This window comes from Tympanuchus pallidicinctus, unplaced genomic scaffold (assembly GCF_026119805.1).
Source record: "Tympanuchus pallidicinctus isolate F22 unplaced genomic scaffold, pur_lepc_1.0 scaffold4, whole genome shotgun sequence".
Lineage (NCBI taxonomy): Eukaryota > Metazoa > Chordata > Aves > Galliformes > Phasianidae > Tympanuchus > Tympanuchus pallidicinctus.
Window position 1 is genome coordinate 17,047,250 of NW_026294758.1, and position 27,102 is coordinate 17,074,351.

The 27,102-nt window shown below is 53.6% G+C and overlaps 1 protein-coding gene and 1 long non-coding RNA gene across 3 annotated transcripts; both read left to right on the forward strand.

Moving 5' to 3' along the window:
• The first annotated feature begins 6,336 nt into the window (after nucleotides 1-6,336).
• NR2F1 (nuclear receptor subfamily 2 group F member 1) lies at nucleotides 6,337-15,434 on the forward strand. Of its 2 annotated transcripts, none has more exons than XM_052700813.1 (3): nucleotides 6,337-7,194; nucleotides 10,083-10,610; nucleotides 14,835-15,434. In XM_052700813.1, exons 1-3 carry the CDS (start codon nucleotides 6,747-6,749, stop codon nucleotides 15,113-15,115), a joined length of 1,257 nt encoding a protein of 418 aa, XP_052556773.1. In that variant the 5' UTR covers nucleotides 6,337-6,746; the 3' UTR covers nucleotides 15,116-15,434. The 2 variants fall into 2 exon arrangements, with proteins under 2 accessions (XP_052556773.1, XP_052556774.1); XM_052700814.1 differs by lacking the exon at nucleotides 6,337-7,194 and adding an exon at nucleotides 7,820-9,211.
• Nucleotides 15,435-21,299: 5,865 nt separating this feature from the next.
• LOC128089664 (uncharacterized) lies at nucleotides 21,300-25,455 on the forward strand. Its single transcript, XR_008210640.1, has 2 exons — nucleotides 21,300-21,474; nucleotides 21,980-25,455. It is a non-coding gene; the product is annotated as an uncharacterized LOC128089664 (long non-coding RNA).
• Nucleotides 25,456-27,102: the final 1,647 nt, after the last annotated feature.

Below are 27,102 nucleotides of genomic sequence, written 5' to 3' on the forward strand. Positions count from 1 at the left end.
TGCGGGGTTCAGCGCCCGCGGAGGGCAAAGGGGCTCCCGGGGTGTCCCGGCGGGGCACAGACCCCCGCCCCCGTCTCGAAGGTCAACGGAGAGCGGCGCACTGTTGTCCGTGACAGCGGGAAGGTCGCATCGGAGGAGTGGGGAACCCACTGCCAGAGGGGTTCAATAAAAGGCCTATAAATGAGGCAGGAGAAGGCGCTGGGGGCTGCTGGAGCAGGCGGGGGCAGAGGAAGGCTGTGCTACCCCAAAGGCCTTCCTGAGGTCTATGGCTGGCGGAGGTGACCCGGGAGACACCTGGAAGGGAGTAGGGGGTGCCCACGGGGGGTGCCCACCCAGCAGCACAGCACGGCGGGGGGCCAGCGATGACAGTACAGAGCACCCAGTGGTGGTTCTGGGATGAGGCTGAGCCTCGGGTGCTGCCCCCAGGTGATGTACCACCCCCTCCCTTTCATTCCCCTCCCTTCTCCCCCTCTTCCCCCCTCCCCCCCCACCCGGATACAGCACAGACCTTCTGCAAAGTGAGTAGTGATCCCTTCCCCATGTGAAACAAAATCTTTAGCCCACGCACCTCTCCCTGTACTTCTTGCAGAGCTCAGCCACCCTTCGGGGCTGGCTGGAGCAAGGGAGTAGGGAAAGGGAAGGAAAATGATATTAAAAACCAGGGAAAGGAAGGAAAAGGCCTGGAAGAAAAAAGCTCTAATGTGAGAAGTGAGGCCTGGATGGGCTCTGCTGGCTGTCGAGGCCTGGCACAGCACAGCCCCCCCAGCTGGAGGGCAACCAAGCCAACCCATGATCCTGCTCCATCTGCAGGTGTACCCAGGGGTCCAGGACAGGCAGAACCGCAAAAATCACTCTGCAGCTTTGGAGCCTGAGCGTCCTAACTGATCAGAGCATGGGGTGCTCAAAGACTGAAAGTTGGGGAGTGAGGTAGGCATTTGCAGATGATCTGGGCCCTGTGACATAAGCCTGTATAGTTATTGTCCTCTGTGTGCTCCACGCCCTTTGAGTATATGTATACACATAGATACATGTATATGCTGGGTGTGCATGTATACCTTTACACACACCCTGCTCTGCAGAGCTGAGCAGGTGTGGCTAGTGATTAACATTTTTTGGAGAAAACACAGCACCTTCTCCTGGCTCACACGTCGTCTTCCACCATGCCAGCATCACCATACCTGCAGTCGACTTTGCATGATGTTCCCCACCCCCGCCCACCTCCCATTGCCATAAACAGCGCTCATAAGTTATCGCCATTCATCTGCAGAGGGATCTTTGCGGAGGGGACAAGAGGGCTGTGAAGGAGAGTCCGGGGTTGGGTTACACCAGGGAAAGACGCACAGAAAGGGGGTTAAAAAATAAATAAATAAATAAATAAATAAATAAATAAATAAATAAAGGAAACTAAAAGAAACACACAATTTATGCTACTTCCTCCAGGTCTCTGCTACCCAGAACGAAGAACATGGAGAAGTCGGGTCCGAGCAGGTCCCCGTCCCTCAAATCCCTTCCCGCTCCAGGTTCGCAGAGGTTAAAAAGCAATCACAGCCCATTTCCCAGCTATCTGTGAGCTGTGGCTGTTCCCAGTGCCCTGCAGTTTGTCGGGGGCAGAGAATGCCTCCCGCCGGCCCAGATTCGCTCGCACCTGGCCGCCCCACGGACAGCCCCAGCCCTGCAGCAGCCCCGCAGCCGAGCTGCTCCACCAACTTCTCGTCCCTCCGAGCTCCGCGTGTTCTGAGCCGCCCTCCTCGAGCGCGGAGCAGCGCACGGAGATGGCCCCCTGCTCGCAGCCGGCTGAGGGGAGCCGGTGCCTCCCCGACGCCGCGCAACCCATCCCGCAGCAGCGCGACTCGTATGGGTCCGTGCTCCCTCCCCGCCGAGTATGGAGGCATCTGATTGCCGCCCCCCGTAATCTGTTGACACTATCGCCCGGATAAACAGGCTGCCATCGATCTTTTCATTAGGTGATCAAATAACAAACGGAGCAGGTGAAAGACAACGGCACCTCTCCTCTCGCCCTTCCCCAGCCTGCTGTGAGATGCGCTTGCTCCTCACTTGTGGCCGGAGCTCGCCCGCGGCCCGTGGCTGTGCCCCCGAGACCCGCGTGGGTCTGCCCGCGCGCTGAGGGAGAGGGGCGGGGGAGATGGAAGTACCCACGGTACTACGGGGCGGGGGGGGGGGAGGGGGTACATCTGAGGGCAAACCGCGGCCCTGCGCGGCTCCCGAGCAGCGGGACGCCCGCACCCAGCCCAGTGGGGACGCGCGGGGCGGGGGGGCCGCTCCGCCCGCGAGGTGCTGCGGTGATGCGGCCCCGCTGCCCTCTCCCCCCGCCCCGCACCCGAGGAAAGAAGCGGCACTTGCCTGGGGTCGGCCGGCGGGGAGCGGGGCCGCGGCCGCGGAGAGCGGGTCCCGAGGAACCGGGCTGCGACGCTTGGTCCGTCCAGCTCCGCTCAGGCTCTCTCCCTCTGTGTCTGCGTCTGTGTCTCTGTCTCTCTCTCTCTCTCCCTCTCTCTCTGTGCCTTGCTCTGCCTCCTTTACTCCTTGTCTCTTCACAGTCTGGGGAGTAAAATCTGGATGATATACATACCGAGCGTGCTTTTTTTGTCTGATTTAATCTTATTCGTTTCACCTTTTCAATGACCAGGAGACAGGACCGAGAGTTTATTTAGAAAGAGGGAGAGAGAGGAAAGGAGCCCACTGTTGCATAGTCAATAACATCCTTTTTATCAATGCGATATACAATGGGGACGGCTTGGCCGAGGGACTCATTGAAAATCTCTTCATTATTTCAGGACAAAATCGGGCGTTTATTCTGATCCCAGAAATGATGACGGATTCTCCCCCGCAGCCGGCTCCCGTCTTAGACCTCAGAGTGACAGGGGAAAAAATAAAATAAATGTGACCGCGATACATCAAAGTGGAGGGTTTCGGGGTTTTTCTCAATGAAAGCGACATCTCTTTGCTAAAATAATAACAATAAAACTTCCGTCAGATATATTTCATCCCCTTTCCCATTGTAGGCTTCCAATCTAAGGATAAACTTTCATGGGAGCTGAGAGGAGGGCAGGCTTTTCCCCTCTTTCTTTATTCTTATATATGTGTGTATATGTATACCTATTTTTTTCCCACTGTTTATTTCTTTGTGTCAGCCACAGTCTTTCTATTCGAAGCAAATCCCAGACCTCTCCCGAAAGGGGGAAGGTAGGAGCAGGAAAGGATGCACACGGTCACAAAGAAGGGGTTTCTCCCCCGGGGCAACACTGTTTATTATTTTTCCCTGTTTTTAAAATAATAATTAGGAAAAAGAAAAAAAAAAAAAAAGATGGGGGGGAGGGGGGAGAGGGGAAGAAAGAAAGAAAGAAAGAAAAAGAAAAAGAAAAAGAAAAAGAAAAAGAAAAAGAAAAAGAAAAAGAAAAAGAAAAAGAAAAAGAAAAAGAAAAAGAAAAAGAAAAAGAAAAAGAAAAAGAAAAAGAAAAAGAAAAAGAAAAAGAAAAAGAAAAAGAAAAAGAAAAAGAAAAAGCCAGAGTGGATTGCCGGGGCCTGAGAACCTCGCGGAAAGCCTCCCAGGGAGCGGGACCCGGCGGGGCGGGGGCCGGCGAGCGGCTGTCCGCTAGATGGCAGCCGGCGCCAGCGATTCCCGCTCGGCTCCGCGCCACCGCCGGGGCTGCCGGGGCCGCGCCGGGCCGGGCCGAGCCAAGCCGCGCCGAGCGCCGCGGGGCGCGGAGCGCGGCCGCCCCCCGGCCCCCGACCCGCCGCCGCCGCTCCCCGCCGCGCCGGGAGTCGCGACCGCCGCCGAGGTTTGCTCTGCGCGGGTGGAAGTTACTTGGGGTGGGGGAGCGGGGGAACGGCGTTGTGAAGTGGGGGGGTGGGGGTCCCGAAGCGGGTTTGCACGCGAAGGGGGCGACGGGGCCGTTGCGGATGCTTTCCCCCCGCCCCCCTCCCACCAAATGCTGCTCCCGGGGGTTGAGAAAAGCGAGTTTCCCATCCCCCTCTCTTTCCCCCCCCAGGGGGATATCGGTCCGGGTGGGGGTGCGGAGCGGAAATGGTCTCGGCGCGGCGTGCGCGGGGTGCGGTGCGGTGCGCTCTTTCCGTGCTCCTCTACAGCCCCTCGCTTGTTTTTTTTTTTGTTTGTGTGTGTATGTGTGTGTGATTGGAAGCAGAGAGAAAAATCCTATTTAAAAATGTGGAAAAAAAAATAAAGGGGGGGGGGGGGGGGAGGAGGAATTGTGGTGTAAACTTTTCACGGGGTGCCCAAACCGTCCCCATTTAACTGCCCCTCTCCGCCTATCGCAGTGCACCCTACGCTTTTGATGTGTGTGCGGGTCTGTGCGAGAGAGAGAACGGCGGGGAGACCGCAGCCGACCCATACTAATCAGGTCTCAAAGTAAATAGCAGCGCAGGGCGATCTCAATGTAAATTGCGCTTGTCAGAAGAATCCCCTCGCTCTCTGCCTCCCTCCCTCCCTCCCTCCCTCCCTCCTTTCCTCTCTCCCCGCTCTCTCCTCCCCTCCCTTCCCCATCCCAGTCAGTAGGTAGCAGAGAATTAAAGGAAAAAAAAAAAAAAAAAAAACGCTGGGGGGTAACCAATGGAGCGCGGGAGGCTTGGCTAACCCCAGCCTCCCATGTTCTCTCCCCCCCAATTCAGGGCTCTGACCAGTCAGTCGCCTTTGATTATCAGTTGCCAGCAGCCCTTCTCTTGGCTCCTTGACATGAGCTCCATATAAGGCAGCGATCTCCATAGAAACGTGTCAGTTTCAATAGTAGTGTCAAAGTTCACTATATACAGACATTCGCGCAGATCCCCCTTTCGGAAACATTGCTCTGCTCGGCTTCCCGTTTAAACGCATTCATTTTTTGGGTCTCTCTCTCTCTCCCTCTCTCTCTCTCTCCCCCTCTCTCTCTCCCTTCCTTGCATATTCTATTAGTTGTTTTTTTTTTTTTTTTCCCCCCTTCATCTCCCTCTTCTCCTTCCTTTTCTTCTTTTTTCCACCCTTCCTCCTCGTGTCTCTCGCTTCATTCCTGCAGGAGGAGAAGAGAAGAAGAGAGAGGTGAAACTAAAAAAAAAAAAAAAAAAAAAAAAAAAAAAAAAAATCGGAAAGAAAGGAAAAAGGGGAAAAAGCCGAGCGAGAGCCGGGGGGGCAGCGCGGAGCGAGAGCGAGCGGGCGCGTTCCCACCGTGATGCCGTTCTCATTTTGACCGTTCTCGCCGATTTTTTTTTTTATTTTGGGGGAGGGTTTTGCTACCGGCTGATGAGTTTTTACCCGAAATACTTTTTTTAGGCAAACAAACAAAAAAAAAAAAAAGAGGACCTTTCGGGGGGCGATCTCCACCGCTCTTTTTTCTTTTTTTTTTTTTTTTCCCCTCGCCAGCACCGTGTGTTCACACAGGAGAAGAAGAAGGAAGGGGCAAGGAAGAGGAAAAGAAGAGGATTTATTTACCCGACCTACTTTGGATCTCTCTTTTTCCTGCGTGTGCCATTATTATTCCCGTCCTCTATTTTTACACTTCGCCGTGAATTCGTCTCCTCTGCGAATTTAGTCACATCCGATTTTTTTTTTTGTAATTTTTTTCTTTTTTTTTTTTTTTTTTTTTTTTTTGAAAAAAAAAAAAAAAGAGAAGGAGAGAGAGAGAAAGAGAGAGAGCGAGAGCGAGGAGAGACACAGAGAGCGCGAGCGCCGAGCTCGAGAGAAAGAGCAGCGCCCGGCACCCTCCTCCGCCGCCGCCGACACGAGATCAAACTGCCTCAGCTCCCCGCCCGCCCCCGCCGCGCTCCCCGGCTCCACCGCGCTGAATGGCTGACGGCGCCCTGCCCTGGACCTGGCCCCCGGACACCTCCGTGCCCTGATCGCTCCGCTCTCCGCCTCCACCTCTCGCTCCCCGGCCCGGCGCCCCGAGAGCCCGCAGCGGCGGCGGCGGCAGCGGCGGCAGCACCGCGGCGGCGGCCGGGCCCCGGCGGCGGCGAGCGGCGACCTCCTCCTCCTCCTCCTCCTCCTCCTCCTCCTCTTCTTCCTGCTTCTGCTTCTCCGGATCCAGCTTCGCGGCGGCGCCCCGGCTTCCTCTATGCCTGCGCATCCTCCGCGCCCGTAGCGCCCAGACCGCGTGTGCCTGTGCCTGTGCGTGTGCGTGTGCGCGAGTGGGGAGCCGTGTGCCGGGCGTGTGCGCGCGTGTCTGCCTGCGTGTGCGTGTACGGCGTGTGGCTCTCCTGGATGCCTCTCCCGACGGCCCTGTTCGCCGCTTCTGATTTTGCAACTTGAAGTGGCGGGGGGGGGGGGGGAGGGAGAGGAGAAGAGGCGAGAGAGCGAGAGAGGGAGCCGAGAGGGGAAGCGGAGAGACGGGGGGCTTCTAGGCGGGGGGGGGGGGAGCGCAGGGAGCGGAGAGGAGAGAGAGAGAGAGAGAGAGAGAGAGAGAGGAGGGGGAAAAGAGCGAGAAAATCCTCCGACGCCCCCTCCCCCTCCCTAAAAAAAAAAAAAAAAAAAAAAAAAAAATTAGCGAGAGCGCGAGCGAGAGGAGGGGGGATCGCGGCGAAAAATAAATAAAATAAAGAAAACGGCAGGAGCGGCTCCAGCCGGCGGCAGCAGGGCAGCGGCGGCGGCGGCAGCCGAGGCGGAGGCAGGCGGCAGGCACGGTCCCCTCGCTCCCCGCTCGCCCCCGGCGCCCGGCCGCCCGCCTCCCCCCCGCCCCCCGCCTCTCTCCCCGGCAGCCCGCAGCGAGACGCGCCGCTCCCCAGCACTTTTTTGGGCCCGAGATATGGCAATGGTAGTTAGCAGCTGGCGAGATCCGCAGGAAGACGTGGCCGGGGGCACCCCGAGCGGCCCCAACCCCGCAGCGCAGCCTGCCCGGGAGCAGCCGCCCCAGCAGCAGGGGGGCTCGGCCGCCCCGCACACCCCGCAGACCCCCAGCCAGCCGGGACCCCCTTCCACGCCGGGCACGGCCGGAGACAAGGGCCCGGGGCAGCAGGGCTCGGGGCAGAGCCAGCAGCATATCGAGTGCGTGGTGTGCGGGGACAAGTCCAGCGGCAAGCACTACGGCCAGTTCACCTGCGAGGGCTGCAAAAGTTTCTTCAAGAGGAGCGTCCGCAGGAACTTAACTTACACATGCCGTGCCAACAGGAACTGTCCCATCGACCAGCACCACCGCAACCAGTGCCAGTACTGCCGCCTCAAGAAGTGCCTCAAAGTGGGCATGAGGCGGGAAGGTGAATATTTCTTCCCTACTATGCTATCGCTCTCCCTTCCCGTGGCCGTGGCAGGAGCGCGGGTTCGGGTGTGCGAGCGGGGGGCGGATGATGCGTGCAGGGGTGCGCGGGGTGTGTGTGCCCCGAGATGCGCGGCTCGCGGCGGCGATCCGGGTCCCTCCGTATTTACATGCACATGTCAATCTCTCCCTCTGCCTGCACTCCATCTGGCAGCCCAGCGCCAGGTTTTGTTGTTGCTGCGGATGGTGGTTGGCGATGTTTTCTTCTGCTTTTCGGTTCGTGCCTCCTGCCCTCCTCCCGCCGCTCCCCACCCCCTTCCCCGGCCCCGCCGCTCTCTCCCCGTCCCCGCTCATTGTGCCCGGGATTTATCACCACGGTGCTCGCTACACGTTTATCGTGCGGTGCCCCTTCGCGTGTGCGTGTGTGCGCCTGCGGTGGTGGATGTGGTTTTGTCTATTGTTGGCATGAGCCCGGGGGTGGGGTGGGGGGAGATGCATCCCTCCGTACGAGATGTGCTCCCATTCAGCTTCCTTTCCCCCCCACCTCCCGCCCCACCGTTTCTCTTTAAACCCAAACGCTTCTCGGTAGCTCCATTCTCAGGCTCAATTTTCCTGAAAGAAAGATGAAGGACGTGTAAGTAGACAAGGAAAGAGTAAAGGGGGGAGAACGAGGGGTGAACAGGGGGGAAATGTGGCACGATCTCCCCTTTGCCGGTGCCCGGAGTGTGGTGCTCCGCGAGGTTTGGCCTTGTTTTCACTCCACGCGTTGTTCAAAGGAAAGTTTTGGAGCGAGCCGGGTTCTTGTGCTCCTGTCATTTTCTTATTTATTTATTTAATTTTTTTTTAGCACGCTGCTCGCTCGCTTTATTTCTTCATCAAACTCCACCCTCTCCTTAAAGCCTGCATACAAATCGCGATTTTTAACCTATTTACCGATCCTTCTCCTAGCAGAACTCGTGGCTGGCAGCAGGCTCCGTGCTTTCCAAGCGCTCCTCCGCTCCTTCCCTTCCCCTTCTGCTTCTCCAGCTCTCTCCGTGTTCCCTCGCAGGAAGGTCCCTGCCCTCCCTTTCCCCCGGTTCCCCTGTTTGGCCGCTGGAGTTTAAACCTAAGGTTGATCTAAAGGTGTCTGAGAGCCACAGCAGTCAAACGCTGTGTCCCGCTGTCGGCCGCAGCTTTCATGGGCTGTAACGCTGTATTTTGTGTTGCCACAGGAAAGGCAAGGGTGCCGCTCCAGACGGCCTCGTTGGTAGCTCCAGAGGCTGTAGGTCTGGGGGAAAAATAAAAGGGGGAGGGGAAAGAAAGAAAGAAAGAAAGAAAGAAAGAAAGAAAGAAAGAAAGAAAGAAAGAAAGAAAGAAAGAAAGAAAGAAAGAAAGAAAGAAAGAAAGAAAGAAAGAAAGAAAGAAAGAAAGAAAGAAAGAAAGAAAGAAAGAAAGAAAGAAAGAAAGAAAGAAAAAGGAAAGAAAGAAAGAAATAGAAACCACCCAAAAAACTTGGAATTGTGCTCACAGTGAATTGAAAAATCAGTGCTAAATTTAAGGCAGAGCCATGAGGCAGAGGTTGGCCGAGGGCAGAGGAGGAAAGGTGCGGCCCACGGACGCGTGGGAATAAAGGGGAAAGTTGTGGGAGTGTGCCACGTCGGGACGAGGGACGGTGCGCCGTGCGGGTGTGTGCGGGTATCTGCGCGGGGACCGGCCCGAGCAGCAACGTCTCTCAAAGTTACCTTTGTTTACATGGCATACGGCTGGGAGCGCGGTGTGGCACTGCTGGAGGGAAACACACACACACACACACACGCTTTTAAAAAAAAAAAAAAAAAAAAAAAAAAACTTTGGTCAGCGCTCGGGACTGGCGGCACGCTCACGCTCTGTGCGGAGATGGTTAATGAATCCGGTGTTTTTGCAGTTGCAAGCTTGTGCATTCACTGTGCAACGCTGACTGCAGGCTTTTGCAGTGGCGACAGCGCACCAAAGATATTAATTACACCGTCCCCTTTTTTTTCCACGAATGTTTGGCTATTGTAAGTGCGGACCTTTTTGTCTCCTTTCCCCCCTTTTCCTCGATAATATTTAATCTTTCTCTTCCTTCCAGCAGGGAGAACTTTGCGGGGCGGGGGAGGGGGTGCTCTCTGGACAGCTGGGCAACAAAGTTAGCGGTGGGAGTGGGGGCTGCGACCCGCTCCGCTCCGGGGGAACGAGGTGATGTTACAGAAGAATACAGACGCGTTTATTTTTATTATTGTTATTATTTATTTATTTATTTTCTGAACAAGCAGCACAGCGGTTGACTTGTAAATCTCGGTGCCAGCAGCAGGGCGATCGGCCGGGATCCGCAGCGAGCCGGGCTGTGCTTAACAGCTGGCTGTGATTTTTAACCCCACTTTCTCACCGCCCGGAGGATTTCTTTGATTTTACTTTTACGTGCGGGGCTGCCTTTTGTGGTGGGAGGGGAGGGGGCCGCGGAGGGGGGAGCGGTTTTGCCTTGTTTGCCTTGGCTCTTTTTTTCTTTCTTTCTTTTTCTCGTTTCTTTCCTGCTTTCTGCTTCTTTTTTTTTTCTCTCTCTCTCTTTTCTTTCTTTTTTTTTTTTTTCCCCTTTTCTTTCTTTCTTTTCTTTTCTTTTCTTTTTTTTTTTTTTTTTTTAATCTGTGCTTATGTTTGAAGCCTGTCTGTGCCGAGGGCGGGGGACGCTTGGCTGCTGCTTCTATGCTGGGGGTGCCGGGCCGGACCGGGCCGTGCCGAGTGGCCGATGCTGCTGCCGGCCCCACACGGCTCCGGCTCCGTGCCCGGCTGTGATGCGGCGGGGAGAAGCCCGGCATTGTCTCCATCCGGCTGGCAATGCCCGCAAGCCTCCAGGATGCACATTTCCTCTCCTTCTCTCCTTGTTTTTGTCAGCGGTTCAGCGAGGAAGAATGCCGCCCACCCAGCCCAATCCTGGCCAGTACGCCCTGACCAACGGGGACCCCCTGAACGGGCACTGCTATCTCTCGGGATACATCTCCCTGCTGCTGCGGGCCGAGCCCTACCCCACCTCCCGCTACGGCAGCCAGTGCATGCAGCCCAACAACATCATGGGCATCGAGAACATCTGCGAGCTGGCCGCCCGCCTGCTCTTCAGCGCCGTCGAGTGGGCCCGCAACATCCCCTTCTTCCCCGACCTGCAGATCACCGACCAGGTGGCCCTGCTGCGGCTTACCTGGAGCGAGCTCTTCGTGCTGAACGCGGCTCAGTGCTCCATGCCGCTGCACGTGGCCCCGCTGCTGGCCGCCGCCGGCCTCCACGCCTCCCCCATGTCGGCCGACCGCGTCGTCGCCTTCATGGACCACATCCGCATCTTCCAGGAGCAGGTGGAGAAGCTGAAGGCGCTGCACGTCGACTCGGCCGAGTACAGCTGCCTCAAAGCCATCGTCCTCTTCACCTCAGGTGAGTGCTGGGAGCACCGGGGGGGGGGGAAGAGGAGACGTGGGGGGTGGCAGTTCCCATGCGCGTGGGCTGGGAGCTGCGCGGCCTGTCCCACTCTGTCCCCATAAACACACGTATGGATATAAACACACGTATATATCCGTCAAATTAGGCGGAGGCGGTGGAAACACGCGTGCACGCATGTTAACAATTTTTCCCGGTGATAGATGGTTCGAATTAACTGGCAGGAAAGTGCATTAACTGCGCCTTTGAAGTGCTCTGGTTGTAGCCTATAAGAATATAATACATCTTCTATTATTATAACCTGCGAGGGGGAAATTTATAAACATCAAAGGCAAGCGATGCGAGGGAAATGTAGGAAATAGGAGCAAAGAGAGATAAGGGGCCTCGCAGTGTCATTTTTTAATCATTATTCTAATTATCACCACGATGGGGCTAATTGCCACTTTCTCCACTTGTTTGTTTTCGTTTTTCTCCTCTCCCCATATTCTCTCCTTTCTGCCCGGTTTGCTGTTGCGGGTTCAGTTGTGGTGCTGCTGTTGTTGTGTTTAACCTTGTCTCCCCACTCAGTGATGCCCAAAGAGTCTCAATAAATCTGACTTAAAACCAGGGCAGACGCAAAATTAAAAGCATTCCTGAACAAAGATGGCAAATCGTTCAGAGCCTGGTTTAACAGTAAGCAGTTTATAATCCATCAATATCAGTTGCCTCCCATGCATGAAAAATAGTATTTACATTGTATTAAAATGACTCCTAAATTTGCACAATATTGTAATGTAGCAAACGCAGTATTAATATCGATTTGAACATCGGATAATTTATTTAGACAGGAGCACCTAATTTGTATGCAGGGTGGTCGGAGCCGTGTACTGTGACTGCCCCCTTCTCCTTCCCGTGCAAATGCAGGCACTCCACATCGGAGGGAATGTTTCTTTGCAGAGGATCAAGTGCAGATCTTAAAACAAATGGAAGATGTACCGAATAGCCAGCGCCACATTTTAATGCATTTTATCTTAATAAATCTTCCTGATGGAAACACGTTTTTCAGAAGTGACAAGAGATCTGGCTGCATTTATCAGGCGGGTGCAGTGCACTGCAGCCCTGCGCTCCCCACCCCATCCATATCTGGGTCTCATCAGTAAGTGGGGCCGAGTTGAGAGAGCCCGTCCCTTCTCCGGGACCCCACTCGGAGGGGTTACACCCTGCAGAGAGGGGTTGCCCTGCACCCCCTTCTCAAAGGCTCAGGGGAGGAGGTTGCCCCACATGAGGACATTTGAGGATTTTTTTTTTTCCTCTGGCTTGGTTTTAGCTTTGCTTTTGATTTTATTCGTGTTATTGTTATTATTTCTCTCTCTCTCTCTCTCTCTCTCCACCCCCAGCCCCTTCTGCTCTCCTCAAATGTCCGACCTCGGCTGGAGAGGCAGCCAGGGGCTTCAGATGAGCCCCTCATTTAAATATATATAACAATCATAATAATTAAATGTTTACGAGAAGAGAAGTCCCTTCCCTCGATGGAGCAGAGCATGAATGGGGGTTGGAGGGAGAATAATATTATTTTGGAGCAGAATCACACGGGGCATCTCAGAAAATGGAAATACAGCTGTCAGGAGTAATCCACCCCTTACCCCCATCCACACATTTCCACTTTTCACTAAACTTGTTTTGATTGCTTAGCCAGAGGGGAATTCATGGGAAGCCTTGCTCAAAGTCATCCAACTTTTAAACAAACTTTGACTGATGGAAAAGACATTTTTAGGTATATTGTCCTAAGTCCTGAGGACTTAGCATTTGAAGCTGGTGTGGGTTCCTCCTGTTGTGGTTTTTACATTTGGGCACTGGATAGTATATCTAATGTGTAAAATTCTGGACGCCATCCAACAGCTGGGTCGTGACCCAAAACCTGCTGCTTTTCTTTATTTGTTATTTATTTATTTCCCCTTTTCCTTATTCCCAGTTATTAATTCCTGCACCTTTTTTCCTCCCCATAAATAAGCGTTTCCAGGAAGGGATCAGGCTAAATAACACAAATCCAATAAATCTATTTGCAGCGCAATAAGAACTTTGATTTCTAGTTAGATGCCGGCTGATTACATCTATATTTCCCGAGCACTAAACTCTTCTGAAGGCGTAACGTGAAATACATTCCCACCAGTACAATGGGGAAGGCAGGAGTGTGCTGAGCAGTAATGGTTATTTATTTACATAATTTCTTTTCCATAGACTGCAGGAAGAAATATGACACTTTTCTGTATTGACAGTCCACCATATGAGAAAGTGAGGAGCACAGAATTTCCACATTAGCCCACTTTCTGCGATGGGGTAATAATTCACCTCCAGTAAACGTGGGCTGTGTTGTTTCTCCCATAGACTGCACCTCCCTGGGCTCAGCAAGCTACGTACCTCTTAATTATTATTATTTTTAATCCCCTCCTAAAGGGAGAGTTAAGCCTCCCCACTGCCACCTTGAAGGATGTGATATACAACCCCAACAAATGCATCTGCCAGAACATTTGAAATAACCACAGCTGCAGGGGTGCCCTCGACACGAGTACACCCCACACGGGTTTGGAGGTGAAGCTCAAATCCAGCCCTAGCTGCACCCTGCAGCAGCACCGTCCCCATCCCTAGCGCCACTGACCTGTGGTATAGGTGGACCTGATTAATATTTTACTAACCTTAAGGGTATGACATATGGGGCATAAAGAGAGAGCCCTGCTAGGGTGTCAGTGAGACCCTTTCATATCACATTGTTTGGAAGTTGAATAGGATCCTAGTGCATAATGGGCAGATAATGCATGTAAAATAGCAAGATATATGTAAATATGGAGTGTGATTTGTGGCAATCAACATATGAACAGGCCTGTGATTTTGATATATGTTGCAAACAAGAACAGGCCCAAGCGTTTGATATATATATATTCTGCAACCTGGTGCTTTAGATGTGGGAAAATATCACTGCATTAAAAGTACAGTATGGATTAGCAGTGCAGCCTGGCTCAGATAATTGTACATCTGAGGGACACCAGGTCCGAGGTGCGGGTCAAAGGTGCCCTCTTCAGAAGTTCCTGAATTATTTGTGTTTTATTTGTATTTTCGCTCGAGGCCACAGCATTGTAGATGAAGGTGTTCAGAAATCCGTGTGAGGCCACTTCTTGATAAGGGCAGGCACAAACTTCAAATATCCCGTTGCTGGAGATTTTTTTTCCTTTTTTTTTCCCCCCTCTTTTCTTTTCCCCCCGCTTTGAATAATTTGTTGTGTCTTTCCAGGGTCATAATTCCGCATTCACAATTTTGTAGTGTCCTTTTGGGGGCCATTAACATTCATTAATTCATATACAGATCTATATATTAGCAAAGTCTGCCTTTGATCTGCGCTAAACCGCGCTGCCAGCTGACTGCCTCCCTCTGATCCTGATGTGTTGTTGGGCTTTTTCCTTTTCTTTTTTCTTTTTTTTTCTTTCCCTTCCCCCCCCCGTCCACCCCCCCGCCATCCCACCATATATATGTATTTATTATTAATCGGCGAAACAATGTGGATGTCGGAGGCGCTCCCCTTCCGCAGCGGCACCACCGCCGCCGCGCTGGGCTCCGTGTGATCGGGGGTGCAGCGCAGGGCCGCGCGGGGCCAAGGTGGAGCTGTGACCGCGGGCTGCGCGGGGTCAGGGCCCGCCCGGCTTTGTGTGCCGGAGATCCATGGGTCCCCGCAGGCCGGGCGCGGGGCGCAGTGCCCGGGGCGGGGCGGGAGGCTCAGCGCGGCATCCCCCGGCCTCGGCCTTCCCTTGCGGCTGATGCGCAGCCATGTCGGCAAACTCGCTCCGTGTGCGCGTGTGTGTGTGCCTGCGCGCGGCGGCAGCTCTCGTTCTGCTCCCCCCCCCTCACCTCCCCTCATAATTTTCGCTCCCGTCCGCCCCTCTCCCGCCGCCGCTATTTACCGGGGACGAGCTCGAAAGGGGCTCCGAGATGGGGGAGGTCTGTCACACACTGTGGGGTGAGGGACGGGGGGGGGGGGGGGCGAGGGGAGGAGAGCGACAGGTCGCTGCCCCCCATACATCCGCGGGTGAGGTGTTTATTATGGGGGAGGGGGAGAAGTGTACTGAGTGGGGGGGCTGCGCGCAGCCTTGCGGTCCATCCGCCGCCACTAACCGCTTCTCTTCCTCCCCCCTCTCCTCCTCTCCCTTCCGCACCCCCGGCCGCCTTTCCGCGGGCGCGCTGCGGCCCGGGCAGACGCCTGCGGGCTGTCGGATGCGGCGCACATCGAGAGCCTGCAGGAGAAATCGCAGTGCGCGCTGGAGGAGTACGTACGGAGCCAGTACCCCAACCAACCCAGCCGCTTCGGCAAGCTGCTACTGCGGCTGCCCTCCCTGCGCACCGTTTCCTCCTCCGTCATCGAGCAGCTCTTCTTCGTCCGCTTGGTAGGTAAAACCCCCATCGAGACCCTCATCAGGGATATGCTACTGTCGGGGAGCAGCTTCAACTGGCCTTACATGTCCATCCAGTGCTCCTAGAGCTCGGCCGCAGCCCGGCGGGGACGCTGCGCGGCGGCGGAGGCGGGGGCGCGCGCACCGAGGGGCGGTCGGGGCGCGGGGGGGGCCCGGGAGGCGGACACTGAACAAAAGAACGGCGCAAGTGGGAGCAGAGGTGTGGCCGCGTTGGGGAGAGGGACGGACCTCGCGTCCGTGCGGATCGTGGTGTTGCGGTTGGTCTTCGGTTTGGTTGGGTTCCGGTTATTATTATTATTTTTTTTATATATATTTTTTTTCCGTTTTTTTTTTTTCTTTCGGAGAGGAGGAAAAAAAAAAAAAGATAATAATAATAATAATAAAAGACAAAAAGGCAAAAAAAAATTAAAAAATACAAAAAAATAAAAATATGAGTATTGAGGGGATATTAATCACACCTGAAGGGGATACTGGAGCTTCCAGGATTTATTGTGGACTGTTGTTGATATATGCTGTACAGTAACAAACAAAACAAATCGCGTTGAAGCCGAACTGAACCTTGTTTAGAACGAGCAACAAACCAACGAGCGAACAAACCGACAAACAATTCCACGCGCAAACACTTACCACGAGCATTGTTACTCATTTTGTAAAATATTAGTCTTTATTTTCATTTTTTGTAAAACTTAAGACATCGTATGCGCAGAAAGAAAGAAAGAAAGAAAGAAAGAAAGAAAGAAAGAAAGAAAGAAAGAAAGAAAGAAAGAAAGAAAGAAAGAAAGAAAGAAAGAAGAATTAGGGGAAAATAACATTTTCCAAATAATTATAAAAAAAAAAAATTGTCCTGTGTCTATGTATCTATATCTGTTTTGTATTTTTTTCTGGTTCCAAACCAGGTTTCCTGTGATTCTATACTAATAATTTTTGATATAACCCTTTGCTTCTTATAATGAGTGCGATATATGTTGTCGAAGCTGTTCTTCAAGAATTAAAATTGAAGTGAGAATTTAAACAAAAATAAAAGAATTTAGCAAAAAAAAAAAAGAAAAAAGAGAAAAAAAAAAAATCCACCAAGTACTTATCACCCCACAACCCACGAGTCCTGTTGCTTGAAATATGCCAATAGTTCACCAAAAAGAGAGAAAAATAATAATAATAATAACCAAAACCAGTAGAGCTGCCTGGACCTTTATCTCCTGTGTCGGCCCTACAGGAGAGGATCGAGGCCCACGCACATGTCCAGTGTGGGACAGCCTGGCCGGAGCACAACACTGCGCTGCCTCCTGCGGGACCGCGGGATGCGGCGCAAAGTGGCCGCGGCTGCTGCGCCAGTCGCACAGACACGGTCCCTTTTCGTCTTTTTTTTAATATTGTTTTTTATATTGCTGCTTTTATGTCTTTTTTTTTTCCCTCTTTTTCTACCCTTCCCCCTCTCCCCCCCCCCCCCCCCCCCCTCCTCCCACCCTCCCCCATTCTCTGTCTTCACCCCAAAGACCCTCTGGGCGGCCTCTCTGCCCCAGCCTTTAGCAGGCACCCAGCGCTGCGCTCACGGCAGACACCTGCCCTGTCTCCGCTCCTCGCTCGTGTCCCGAGAGTGCTTTTATTTTTGTTTTTATCTTTTTGAGCCAAGGAAAAATTAAAGATCATTTTAGTAATGGAGCTGCTGTGGAGGTGAAGGCTTCACAGTGCTGCTCGGTCCCTGTAACAGCTTCCATCGCATTAATGTTTTATGGGATCCGAGACAGAGCTGTAAGAACACACACTGCCAGGGGATCTCTTTCTTAACGTATTAATAAAGCCGGATCTTTAAAAATAGCACTGCCCCCGCGCTCAGGCACCCCCCGTGCCACAACGAGCCCGGATGAGGCAGGTTCGTGGAGTCACGGGCGGTGTTCTTTTAATTTGCTGTCCTCCATCCTCTCCTTCTCTCCCTCTGCCCTCTCTCTCTCTCTCTCTTTTTGCATTAACAAGATCCTTCAACCCAACCCGCTTGGGGCTTTTAATATTCCAGGCGCAGCAGATCCGAGGCGAGCGCAGCTCCACGCTCACAGCCGGGTACCAGCGCTGCGGGCAGGCGCTGCGCGGGGGCGGCCCACGGGCGCCGCTCAGGGGAAGCGGGGGCTGCGGGCGAGGATGGGACGCGGGGATACCGTTCTGTTCCCCCCCCAGGTGGGGTGCCGGGGGCAGGCCAGACCTTGGTAGTGCTGAAGGAGCCCCCTGACCGCGCGCTGGGGTGGGTGGGTGGGTGGGAACACGGGGGGACCAACAGCGGGGAATGAAGCAGAGGAACGAAAGCGCGCGCGCGCACACACACAAAGCCACAAAACATGACAACAACAGAAACTCAGAAATCATTAGATGTTATAATTAAAAAAATAAAACCACAAATAGGGATAGCGGAAGAGAAAGGCAGCTCTCAGTGGCTTCCAATGAGATGTAAATATATTCATTACAGTGTTATCCCACTGATGAAAACAGATAAACTTTTTTTTCGTAGGTCAGAAGAGTATTTTTCAATTAATTTTCGTATTTATGGATAATTATAATGACCCACGATTGCCAAGAAACGTGCACTTGTGGAGGAGGTGTGCGAGATGCGCGCATTTCCATGCATGTGTCCGAAAGAAGTGTTCCGACCCCTCATTAAACTTTGCTGACACGACTGTGCTGTGTGCCGAGGTGTGAACTGCCCTCTCCGCTCTGCTCTGCTGCTCTCCCTTCCGCGCCGTTGCAGCCCTCGGGTGTACGGCTGAAAATACCGCGCGTCCGCGGCACCGGGCAGTGCTCTGCTGGGCAAAAAAAAAAAAAAAAAAAAGAGAGAGAAGAAAAAGAGAAAAGGAAAAGAAATGTGATTGTGTAGAGGGGCCGGGTTCCATCCACCACCAGCTCCCGCTGACTCGCCCGTGACTTACTATACACTGCTTTAAAGACCGCTCCTTGGTTTGAAACCAACCGCCCTCCTGTCCTGCTGTCATGCAGGGATGCACGGTTCCTCCGCACCCCTCATCTGCCCCTCCGCGGACAGAGAGAGAAGCGAGAGTCAGTGGGGGCCCGAGCCCACTCCTCCCACCCCAGTCCTGAGCGCAACGGCCCGCAAAGTGTCCTCCCCAGCTCAGCTGTCCTCCATCAAACAAATATTTGGAAATACCCCTAAATGGAGGGTCGAGTCCAGCGGGGACTGGGGCGCGGGGTCAGCCCTGCTTTCCCCGGCGGTGCTTAGGGCAGAGCTGCTGTCGGGCTGTGAGTGTGAGTGAAGGGAAGGGGGTACGGGGAGGGCGATGCCCCCTCTCGCCGCCTCCACTTGCGGGTCAGGGGGCTCTGAGACACCAATCCCGCTCCCACAGGGGTCAGGGCCGCTGCCCTGCGCTCTTTTTGTGTTGGAGGAGCGGGGCCTCTGCCGCTGGCAGAGATGGAGGTGTCAACGCGGGAGTTCCAGGTGCCCGGGCCGAGGAGGGGCCTGCTGAGCCGTGCCTCGGGGTCACTCTGGGGGACAGCAGAAGTGATAAGAACAGACGAAGTGAAATCCACCATTGCTTTTAGTGTCACGCGAATGGAACCCACCCGTCTGTCTCCACGAAGAAGCGAGAAGCTCCTTTTAGCAGACGGACAGGGTTCTCCGGATTTTGTTTTCCTTCCTTTTTTTTTTTTTTTTTTTTTCCCCACCCTTTTTCACTCAAATTACCTGCTGTGTATAGCGGTCCCCTCTACGCAAAAACACCCGGGCGGAGCGGATCCGTGCGGCCGCGGGGGGGAGGCTGCCCTGCGCTGCGGCCGGGACGGACCCACAGCCGACTGACAAACTGTCCCCGCAGTCGTGATCGCGGACCTCCCCAGGCTGTGTCCCCCCGGCGTGTGTGCGTGGCTGTCACGGGCACTGCCGGAGTGCCTCCTCCTGCTTCGTGGAGCGCTTTGGCTATTCAAAGCACGCATTTTTAAGCCTTGAAATATCAGCCTCGGGGTGGGTGAGGGCTTGGTTTGTCTTTATTGTGTGTGTGATTTTTGTTTTCTGGTGTTTTTTTTGTTTGTTTGTTTGTTTTTGTTTGTTTGTTTTCTGTTTGTTGGTTGGTTTCTTTCTTCTTCTTTTATTCCCAGACCCCCATCCTGTCCCCTCCATGCCTTCTTGAGGCAGACAGTGGCCGGTGCCCACCGCCTTTTCCCAGCTCACTTCCAGTTTCTTTTCACCTTAGAAAGCCGTGACAGCCACTAAACATGCAAATACATTTTTAAAGCCTCCTTCTGTCTCTCCCACTGTCACTGGCATTGGCATTATTTATTTATTTATTTATTTATTTATTTATTTATTTATTTATTTATTTAGTACAAACTTACCCTCACTCGTAAGGTTTTCACCATCGTGTCAGGGCGGCCGAGGATGATCGTTCTGCGGAGATACGGGAACGCAGCGGGAACCACAAACAGGAAAATGTCACAGGGCACAGAGCACAGCCACGAGAGAACATGCGGCTCCCCCCGCGCCATGACGTGGGGATCTCTGCTGGAGAAGCGTTCTCCAGGAGAGTGGAGAGAAGAGAGAGAGGAAAATGTGCAAAAAAGGGAGGAAAAAAGATGAAGAGAGGAGGTGAGCTAGGGGGGAGACGTGAGTGCAATTGGAAACTAATAAAACTCTTGTTAAAGTGCTTGCTCAGGATCCATGGCTTCACCAGGTCCTTTGCTCGCGAAGCCAAAGAGTTTTATTCCTAAATGAGTTAAAGAGCCATTTACCTCTGTCGTGTTCTATTCATCAAGCCACAAGTCGAGAGTCCCTAACATGAAACTATTTGTTTGCTTACACAACCAGCTGGGTGCAATTTCACGTCTGAGATATCTATCTGAAAGCGCCTCTCATTTATTATCCCTCCTTGTCAGCGAATCCATTTTCCAACTATCCCCCCACCCCCTCGCCCCTTCCCCATTCATCGCAGGCTCCGTTCTTAAACGATCCCTTAAATTTTTCGGCACCTACACCCCCCTCCCCTCCCCGCCCATCGGCGCGCAGAGCCGGGGAAAGGCTTCACGCCGCGAAACGCAGAGAGCTTTGACCGAGCTGCTCCTTGTCCCTCTCCATTTCTCCATTTCCCCACAGGCCTGGTTGCAGCAGAACGGCTTTTTCCCCTTTTCCTTTTTGATCAGACTTCACCAAGGGTATGTCCGGCGCAAGGTGCAGCCGCCGGGAGATGGATGCACGGAGCGTGCAGTGGGAAGGTCCGAAACAGTTGCGGGGATCCGGCCCGGCCTCCGCCCGGCCTCGGTGGTCCCGGCTCTGCGGGGGCCACGCGGAGGAGGGGGCGGACTCGGAGCCCGGGTGGGAGCGGGAGCGAGGAGGGACTTCGGGGTCTTTTCTGCCACCCCACGTGGTTCCCACCAGAAATACAAAGACGCTACGATCAACGGGCCCGCTCGGGCTTCGGATGTAATTGCGAGGAAAGAAAACAATTAACAAAAGGGGCAGTGGGAAACTGTATCTCCCCTCCCTCCCTTTACTCCCAGTTTTGAAAAGTCTAGATAATGTGAGCAGTGTTACCATCAGGGAGCTCTGGCCAACAAGAGACAACTGTCAGCGATGGCCGTACAGCAGTGCACGTATGTCACCTCCTCAGAGCTCTCCGTCCTGCTTAAAGTCGTGGATCAAACCCACAACCACAGGGCACGACATCTCCCCAGTTGCTACAAAAATAAGAAATAAAAGGAAGGAGGGATGAGATGAGATGGGATGGGATGGGATGGGATGGGATGGGATGGGATGGGATGGGATGGGATGGGATGGGATGGGATGGGAAGCGTGGCAGGCAGGCTACGGGAAGGTGCGGTGTGCTACGGGCCAGGAGCCGTCCCATTGTCCTGGGCTCAGAAGACCTCCGCTGCCCCCAGAGCTCGAGCTGCCCACGACGCCGCTCGCGCCCGAACACTGGGAGCCCCGGCCGAGGCCTCGGGTTCCGCACTCGATCCCCACGTAATCTTCCACGCACGTAGGGGTCACAGGGTGTTGCTTCAGCTCAGGGCAGGCAAGGGCCCTGCCGACGCCATCACTCCCTTCCCGCCGCCCTTAGGTTCCCCAGGGGGCCATCAGTACCTCTTTTTTTGGTGTTTTGTTTCAGTATTTCTCAGCCACTATACGTGCTGTGAGACCTGGCCCACGCGTGACACCATGGACGGACATGCGCTCTGGTCTTTTTTTTCCTTCCTAGGGCTATCTTGTGGCGGGGGGGGGGGGGGGGGGGGGCAGATCTGTTCTGAACGTCTGCACCCACTTTGAGCAAAGAGCCGGAAGAGAAAGGGTTGGGACTGAGCTCCGAAGGCCAAAGAGCTCTTAAAACTCCCGGGCTGCAGCCGCGCCGCTGCTCTGAGCGGCGCTTCATGGGCAGGAGAGCCGCGCAACTCCCAGCACAGCGCTGCGGCTTCGTGGAGCGATAAAGAACGCCGCTCAGGTACTTTTTCTTTCAGAGAGCCGTACAAATTGGCCCGTGTTGACAGATGTTTGTCACTTAGTAACTTCTTCCCAAGTTGTTTTCTTTTTTTTTCCCCCTCCCTCTTCCCTCGTCTAAGCCTTCTTCCGAGCCCGCTTTGTTGTTTTAAAATATGCATGTCTCTCAGGAATGCGAGTCACGAGTCCAAACTTCGTGTCCAACCTCCCACAAGAAATGATCCTTTTATAGGGAACCCGATATGTCTCAATCTGCACTTCACTCAAAGCCGCTGGATATAGGGCTCCGCTCCCTGCGCTCAAATCACCGCGCCGGAGAGCATTTCCAACCTCTCCCCCCTCCTAAAAAAAAAAAAAAACATGCGTGGCTCCTGTGGAGGAAATACAGCTCCCATGGTATGGTGAGAGGGGAGTGCAGCCTGGAGGAAGGAAAAAATACATAGGAAAGGGAAAGTAAAGAAAAAAAAGGAGAAGAGAAGGGAAATTTTGTTGCTGCGCGCGCCGCACAGCGCAGTCTCAAGCAGTGGGTTTGCCAAGGACGTGCCCCTGCGCAGCTCCGGGTGCGTGGGGAGAAGGCGTCAGCTCGTGGCGAGCGGAGGAGAGATGGAAGGAGCGGAGCCCAACTTCTGGAAAAGAGTAAGTGACCTTCGCATAGCACAGGACGGGAAGCGCCGGGCTCCGCCGGTGGCCGAAGTTTGCAACGAGGGGCGAACAATGGCGCAGAGGCTGCGGGTAGCGTGGGATGGAATGGGGAGTCCGGGAACTGCAGCCCCCGCGGAACGGGCATGGGATGGGGACGGGGACAGATGGGAGGTACCCACGCAGTAATTTACGTGGGGAAAAGAAAATAAAATAAAATCAGAGGGGAAGGGGAAGAGGGAGGGAGAGAGAGAAACTTCCCAAGCGATGAGAAACAGATGAGCTCTGCCTGGGTCACGCTCGCTGCCGGGCCGATGCGCAGTGACGTCAGTGGCCGCACACCCTATCGTCGTCAGAGCGCGAGGAGCGGAGTGGGGCCGCCCCCGCCTCCCCAACCCCCCCCTCCGAGACCGGGAGCCACTGCCAGCGGTGGGGCCGAGCCCGAGGAGCCCTCGGCCGGCGTCGTACTGCCCTGCGGTGCGCGGAGCGTCTGGGGCCCGGGAGCCGTGGGTACGCGAGGCTCCGGCAGAAGTACCTGCAGATATTTCCGAGCAGACGGCTCGGACCAGGCGACACAAACCCCAGGGCCCCGGCTCTGCTCCGCAGCATTTTATTGCCATTACGCTCCTTGACGGCACCGGTCCGGGTGGTGACCCTTTTTTTTTTTTTTTTCCCATTTGAAGCATTTAATGCTGAAGCACTGCGCACAGAACAGGCGGGCCCCCCGCTCCGCTAATGATACTGCCTCCCGTGTCGCTACGTGTGTGCGCGAATCAATAATGCATGGCCATATTTATTCTGCATGTTTGATAAATAACGTTCTGTTTGTTAAACCTCCATTGAGAACGCTGATGGCAAACATCAACCAGCGATGAATACTGCTTACGTTTTATTACGAAGCCCGCTCACCTCGCTCCCACGCACCCAAACCGCCCGTCACGCGGAGAGAGAGATTTCGCTGCCGTGAGGGACGTCCCCATCCCCGCAGAGCCTCTAAGAGTTCCAGCCACGGAGGAAGGCGCTCCGGGGCACTCCGCTACGTAGCGCTACTAGCGTTACGGGGACCGTGTCCCGCCGCGGAGCTCTGCGCCTCCGCTCAGCGCACGGCCCAGGTGCCCCGTGCAGATGCGCTCGCCGCGCGTGAGCACTTTCCCCACATTTGTGGGAACTCTTAAAATACATATGTAAAAAATAAATGCTGCCGAAATCACAGAGGTTGGGCTAGCTGCTGTGACCGTACTTCGGCTGTGCCGAGGATGATCCGCCCTAACCATGGCACAGAACTCAGAGGAAAGGAGCTCCGGGTGCTCTCCAACGTTACGCGTGTGCATAGCCACAGAGCGGTGCGTGGAAAAATTAACATCTGTTTCCCTACAGTAAAGTGCTCCACGTGGCTCCTTCCGAGCGCTTCCCTCAGCTTGAAGAGAAATATGTGGTGATAAACTGGCATCCATATGCATATCATATTGGTAATGGTGTTAGGCTCCGGAGGTAGCTATTCATTGCATAAGCCATTTAGAACTGACGTTTTGAAAGCTTCTTAACCTTAGACATCCTTGCATCTTAAAGGATTCCCAACGATGTTATTTAAGGAGGAATTTGCTGTAATTTAATTGCATATCAAGAGGGAATGGCACTGTCCTGGACGCGGAGCCCACCTACGCTGCATCCCGCGGCTCTCCCACGCCCGTTCCTCAGCGGAGCCGTGCCTACAGCCGCCCTGTGCCGCAATGACAGGTCGGACCGTGCAGGACGGCCGCCTCTCGGGCAGCCGAAGGGATCCCCACTTTCTTTCCCTTTCCCCCACAAATGGGCCTTCCCCCCACCCTTGCCTTATCCAGCGATAACTGTCACGATACGGGGAAAGCGACCCCCCGCGGGGCTCTGAGAACCGGAAGGGTTCCCAACTGCATCCCCTCCGTGGGCCGGGGCACGGGGGTCAATTTGGCAATCCCGCCAAAATCCCAAGGGGGACACCCCAACCACGGGCCTGCTCTGCGGGGGCCTTGCAGCCGGGGGTGTCCCGGGTGAGATTCCCTGTGTCTGTGTGCGCACTCTGCGTGGGTGTGAGGGCAGGGGGACTCAAGCAGTCAGATCCTCTCTGAGTCACAGGGAGCTTCTTCCCTTTTCATTTTCTTTTTGCATTTCTTTTTTTTTTCCTTCTTTTTTTTTTTTTTTTTCCTCCAGCCCCTCCCCCATCCCACCCCCCTTCTCCCTTTATTTTTTTCTTTTCTTTTTTTTTTTTCTTTTCCTTTTTTTTCTCTCCCCAAAGGACATAGCATCGCTCCTTACACGGACACGCGGACCCCCAGCCTTCTCCTTCTGTGCCTTGAAGGAGCGCTTCATGCTCTCCGCCTGGGCAAAGGGTTGGTAGGGGATTGCCACGTGCAGTTACGGGAAAGAAAAAAGCACAAACCTACAGTTCTGTCTTGGTTGGTAAAATCATTAAAGTATGTGAAGTGACGTGGAGTTTGGATGTATATGAATACAGTGGACGGAACCTGTGAGGAGGGTCCCACTTTAGGACAGGGTATTTATTTAAAGATGTTGCATCTGCAGGGGAAAAAAAAAAAAAAAAAAAAGAATATCCCACAAAGCCCCGTTATACACCGATAACAAAACGTGTCACATCTTCACTTACTGCCGCAACAGAGCCGTGCCCTCATCCGAACACCTCCGAAGTGATTATTGGATTCCTCTCTGATAAATCAGTTTGTGAAACCGAGCTGGGAGCACACAGACAAAAAGGTGGGAGGGGGGGAGGGAAAAAAAGAAAGGGAGAGAGAAGAGAGGGAGCTCTGTTCGCACCGCGTACATCCTTCATTGCACCTTCCCAGTTCCGCGGGAGTGTCCCTCCGCCTGTTCTCCTTCCGAAGGAGTTTTCGTTGGTGCCACAGGTACATGCTTTGAAATAAGAGGTTTGCACTTGGGGTGAGGAAGGGGGAAACCCAGCCCATATTTTCTATTATTATTATTATTGTTGTTGCTATTATTATTACCCCAATCAGATACGAGAACTTTTTTTTTTTCCCCCCTGAGAGTGTGGAATGAAGGACATAGAGATGGTGTATCGGTGAAAGGAAGAAAGTGGCCTTTTAATGAAACTAAAGGAAACCAAAACGCAGACGAAGTGCACCATAAAGGCTGCTTCAAAATGCTAGGTGATCCCAGAGCGCAGCTACCTCGCAGGTTTGGTCATGGGGAGCGCACCGCGCAGAGGTGTGTGTAACATTGTTTTTCCCTTCGATAATTATAGATACGTGTCACAGACTCTTTGCAAAGAGCCAGGAGACAGCAAAGACCCTTTGCTGCTGCAAATGAAGGAAGAGAAACAACGCCATAAAAATATATATATATATATAGAAAAAAAAAAAAAAAGAAGAAGGCGAACCCAACCGTACCTGCGCGCTGCAGGGCGCGGCGGTCCCCGCCCCACCGCCGTGCCCCGTGCCCATCTCCCGACCCTGGCTGCGCTGCATCACAAGTCCGCACAAGCGACGGAGCGATAAATCCTACCAAAAATAAGACAGATCTCCACATCGATGTGTAATAAAGTTAAAGGACATTGTTTTGTCAGACAAGCGCTAAGTAGAAAATAAATCTTTGGGTCTGGGGAAACAAAACGCAGTGCTGTTGGCATGTGTGTAAATTTACTTTTAAAAGCAATAAATCAATGTTAAATTAAACAGCTGGGTTCCTATCTCGGAGAATGGTCCGCGGTGAAGGAAACCTCGGCGGAGCCAGCTCCCAGTCCCTGCCACATCCTCGCGGGCCGGGGGGCACCCACCGGGGGACACCCAGACATGGGGTACCCCTTTGGGGGGGCACCCGACCTGGAGGTTCTCAGCCGGGGCGGGACCTGCCCCGATCTTTGGGGCCCTGCCGAGCCGCCCCCGCTGCCTTGCGCCGGGGTTAAGCAGAGTAACCCGCCGAAACTGCTCAATGCTGGCATTATCCGAGCGCTAATTTCATCATTTCTGCATCAGGAGGCAGAGGCACGGCACGCAGCCCGCTGCCCTGCCTGTCGCTGGGATCTAATGGGGACCTGCCCGTCTGCGGGGCGATCGCGAGGGGTGCGAGGAAATGGGGTGCACCTGGCACGCTTTGTGTGATGTGATCCTTCGGATGCTGAGAGAAGGATAGAAAGGGGGGAAAGGAGAGAGGAGAAAACGGGGAGAGTAGAAAGAAGGGGAGAAAAGAAAGGGAGGAAGGAGGAGAGCAAAAGAACGTGGAGAGAAAATAAATATAAAGGAAGGAAGAAAGGAAAATGGAAGAAAAGAAGAAAAATAGGAAGAGGGAAAGAAAGAGAAAGAAGGAAGAAGGAAGGAGAACGGAGCTGAAAAGACGCACAATAACAATGCAGCACTCCAGTTAGACGCAAGACGAATCAATAAGTTATTAAAAGCCCCGAACAACAAAAGCAATATTGCTGAGCAGAAAACAGCTTGGTTTTCTGTTAAAGAATGTCTATGTCTGACCAAGAAATTTGAAGTTATCAAGTAAAATTTTAGAAGGACTGAGAATAAAGGTATTTGAACGCATTGGCTCTCACTGGTGTTACTCATTCTCTCCCAAGTACGGGGACGAAGGCTCGGGCGGAGGATTCGCGGTGACAGCAGTAGTGCATTGCCTCCCGTCCCTCTTCCCGCTGTGTACATACTGTTCGCTTTATTTTTGCAGAAATAATGCAAACAAGACGCAGAAGCATTCACTTTTTAAATTTATTATCATTATTTTTTCATTTTTTTCCCACGAGATCCCTGCAAGTTTCAAAAAAAAAAAAAAAAAAAAAAAAAAAGGTGACCCATGGCGGGACGGGTACCGCAGCGGACATCTCACCCGGTCTGCCTTTGTTTTGCTCTCTTAGAAGGGAGGATCCCAACACACGGCAAAGTTGGACGCTGTGTTAGTTTGTTTGCAGATAAAGGCATTTTGATCTCCAAGTTCCACCCCGGGAGCTGCGATCAGGTAACAGTCACAGCAGTGCATTCTG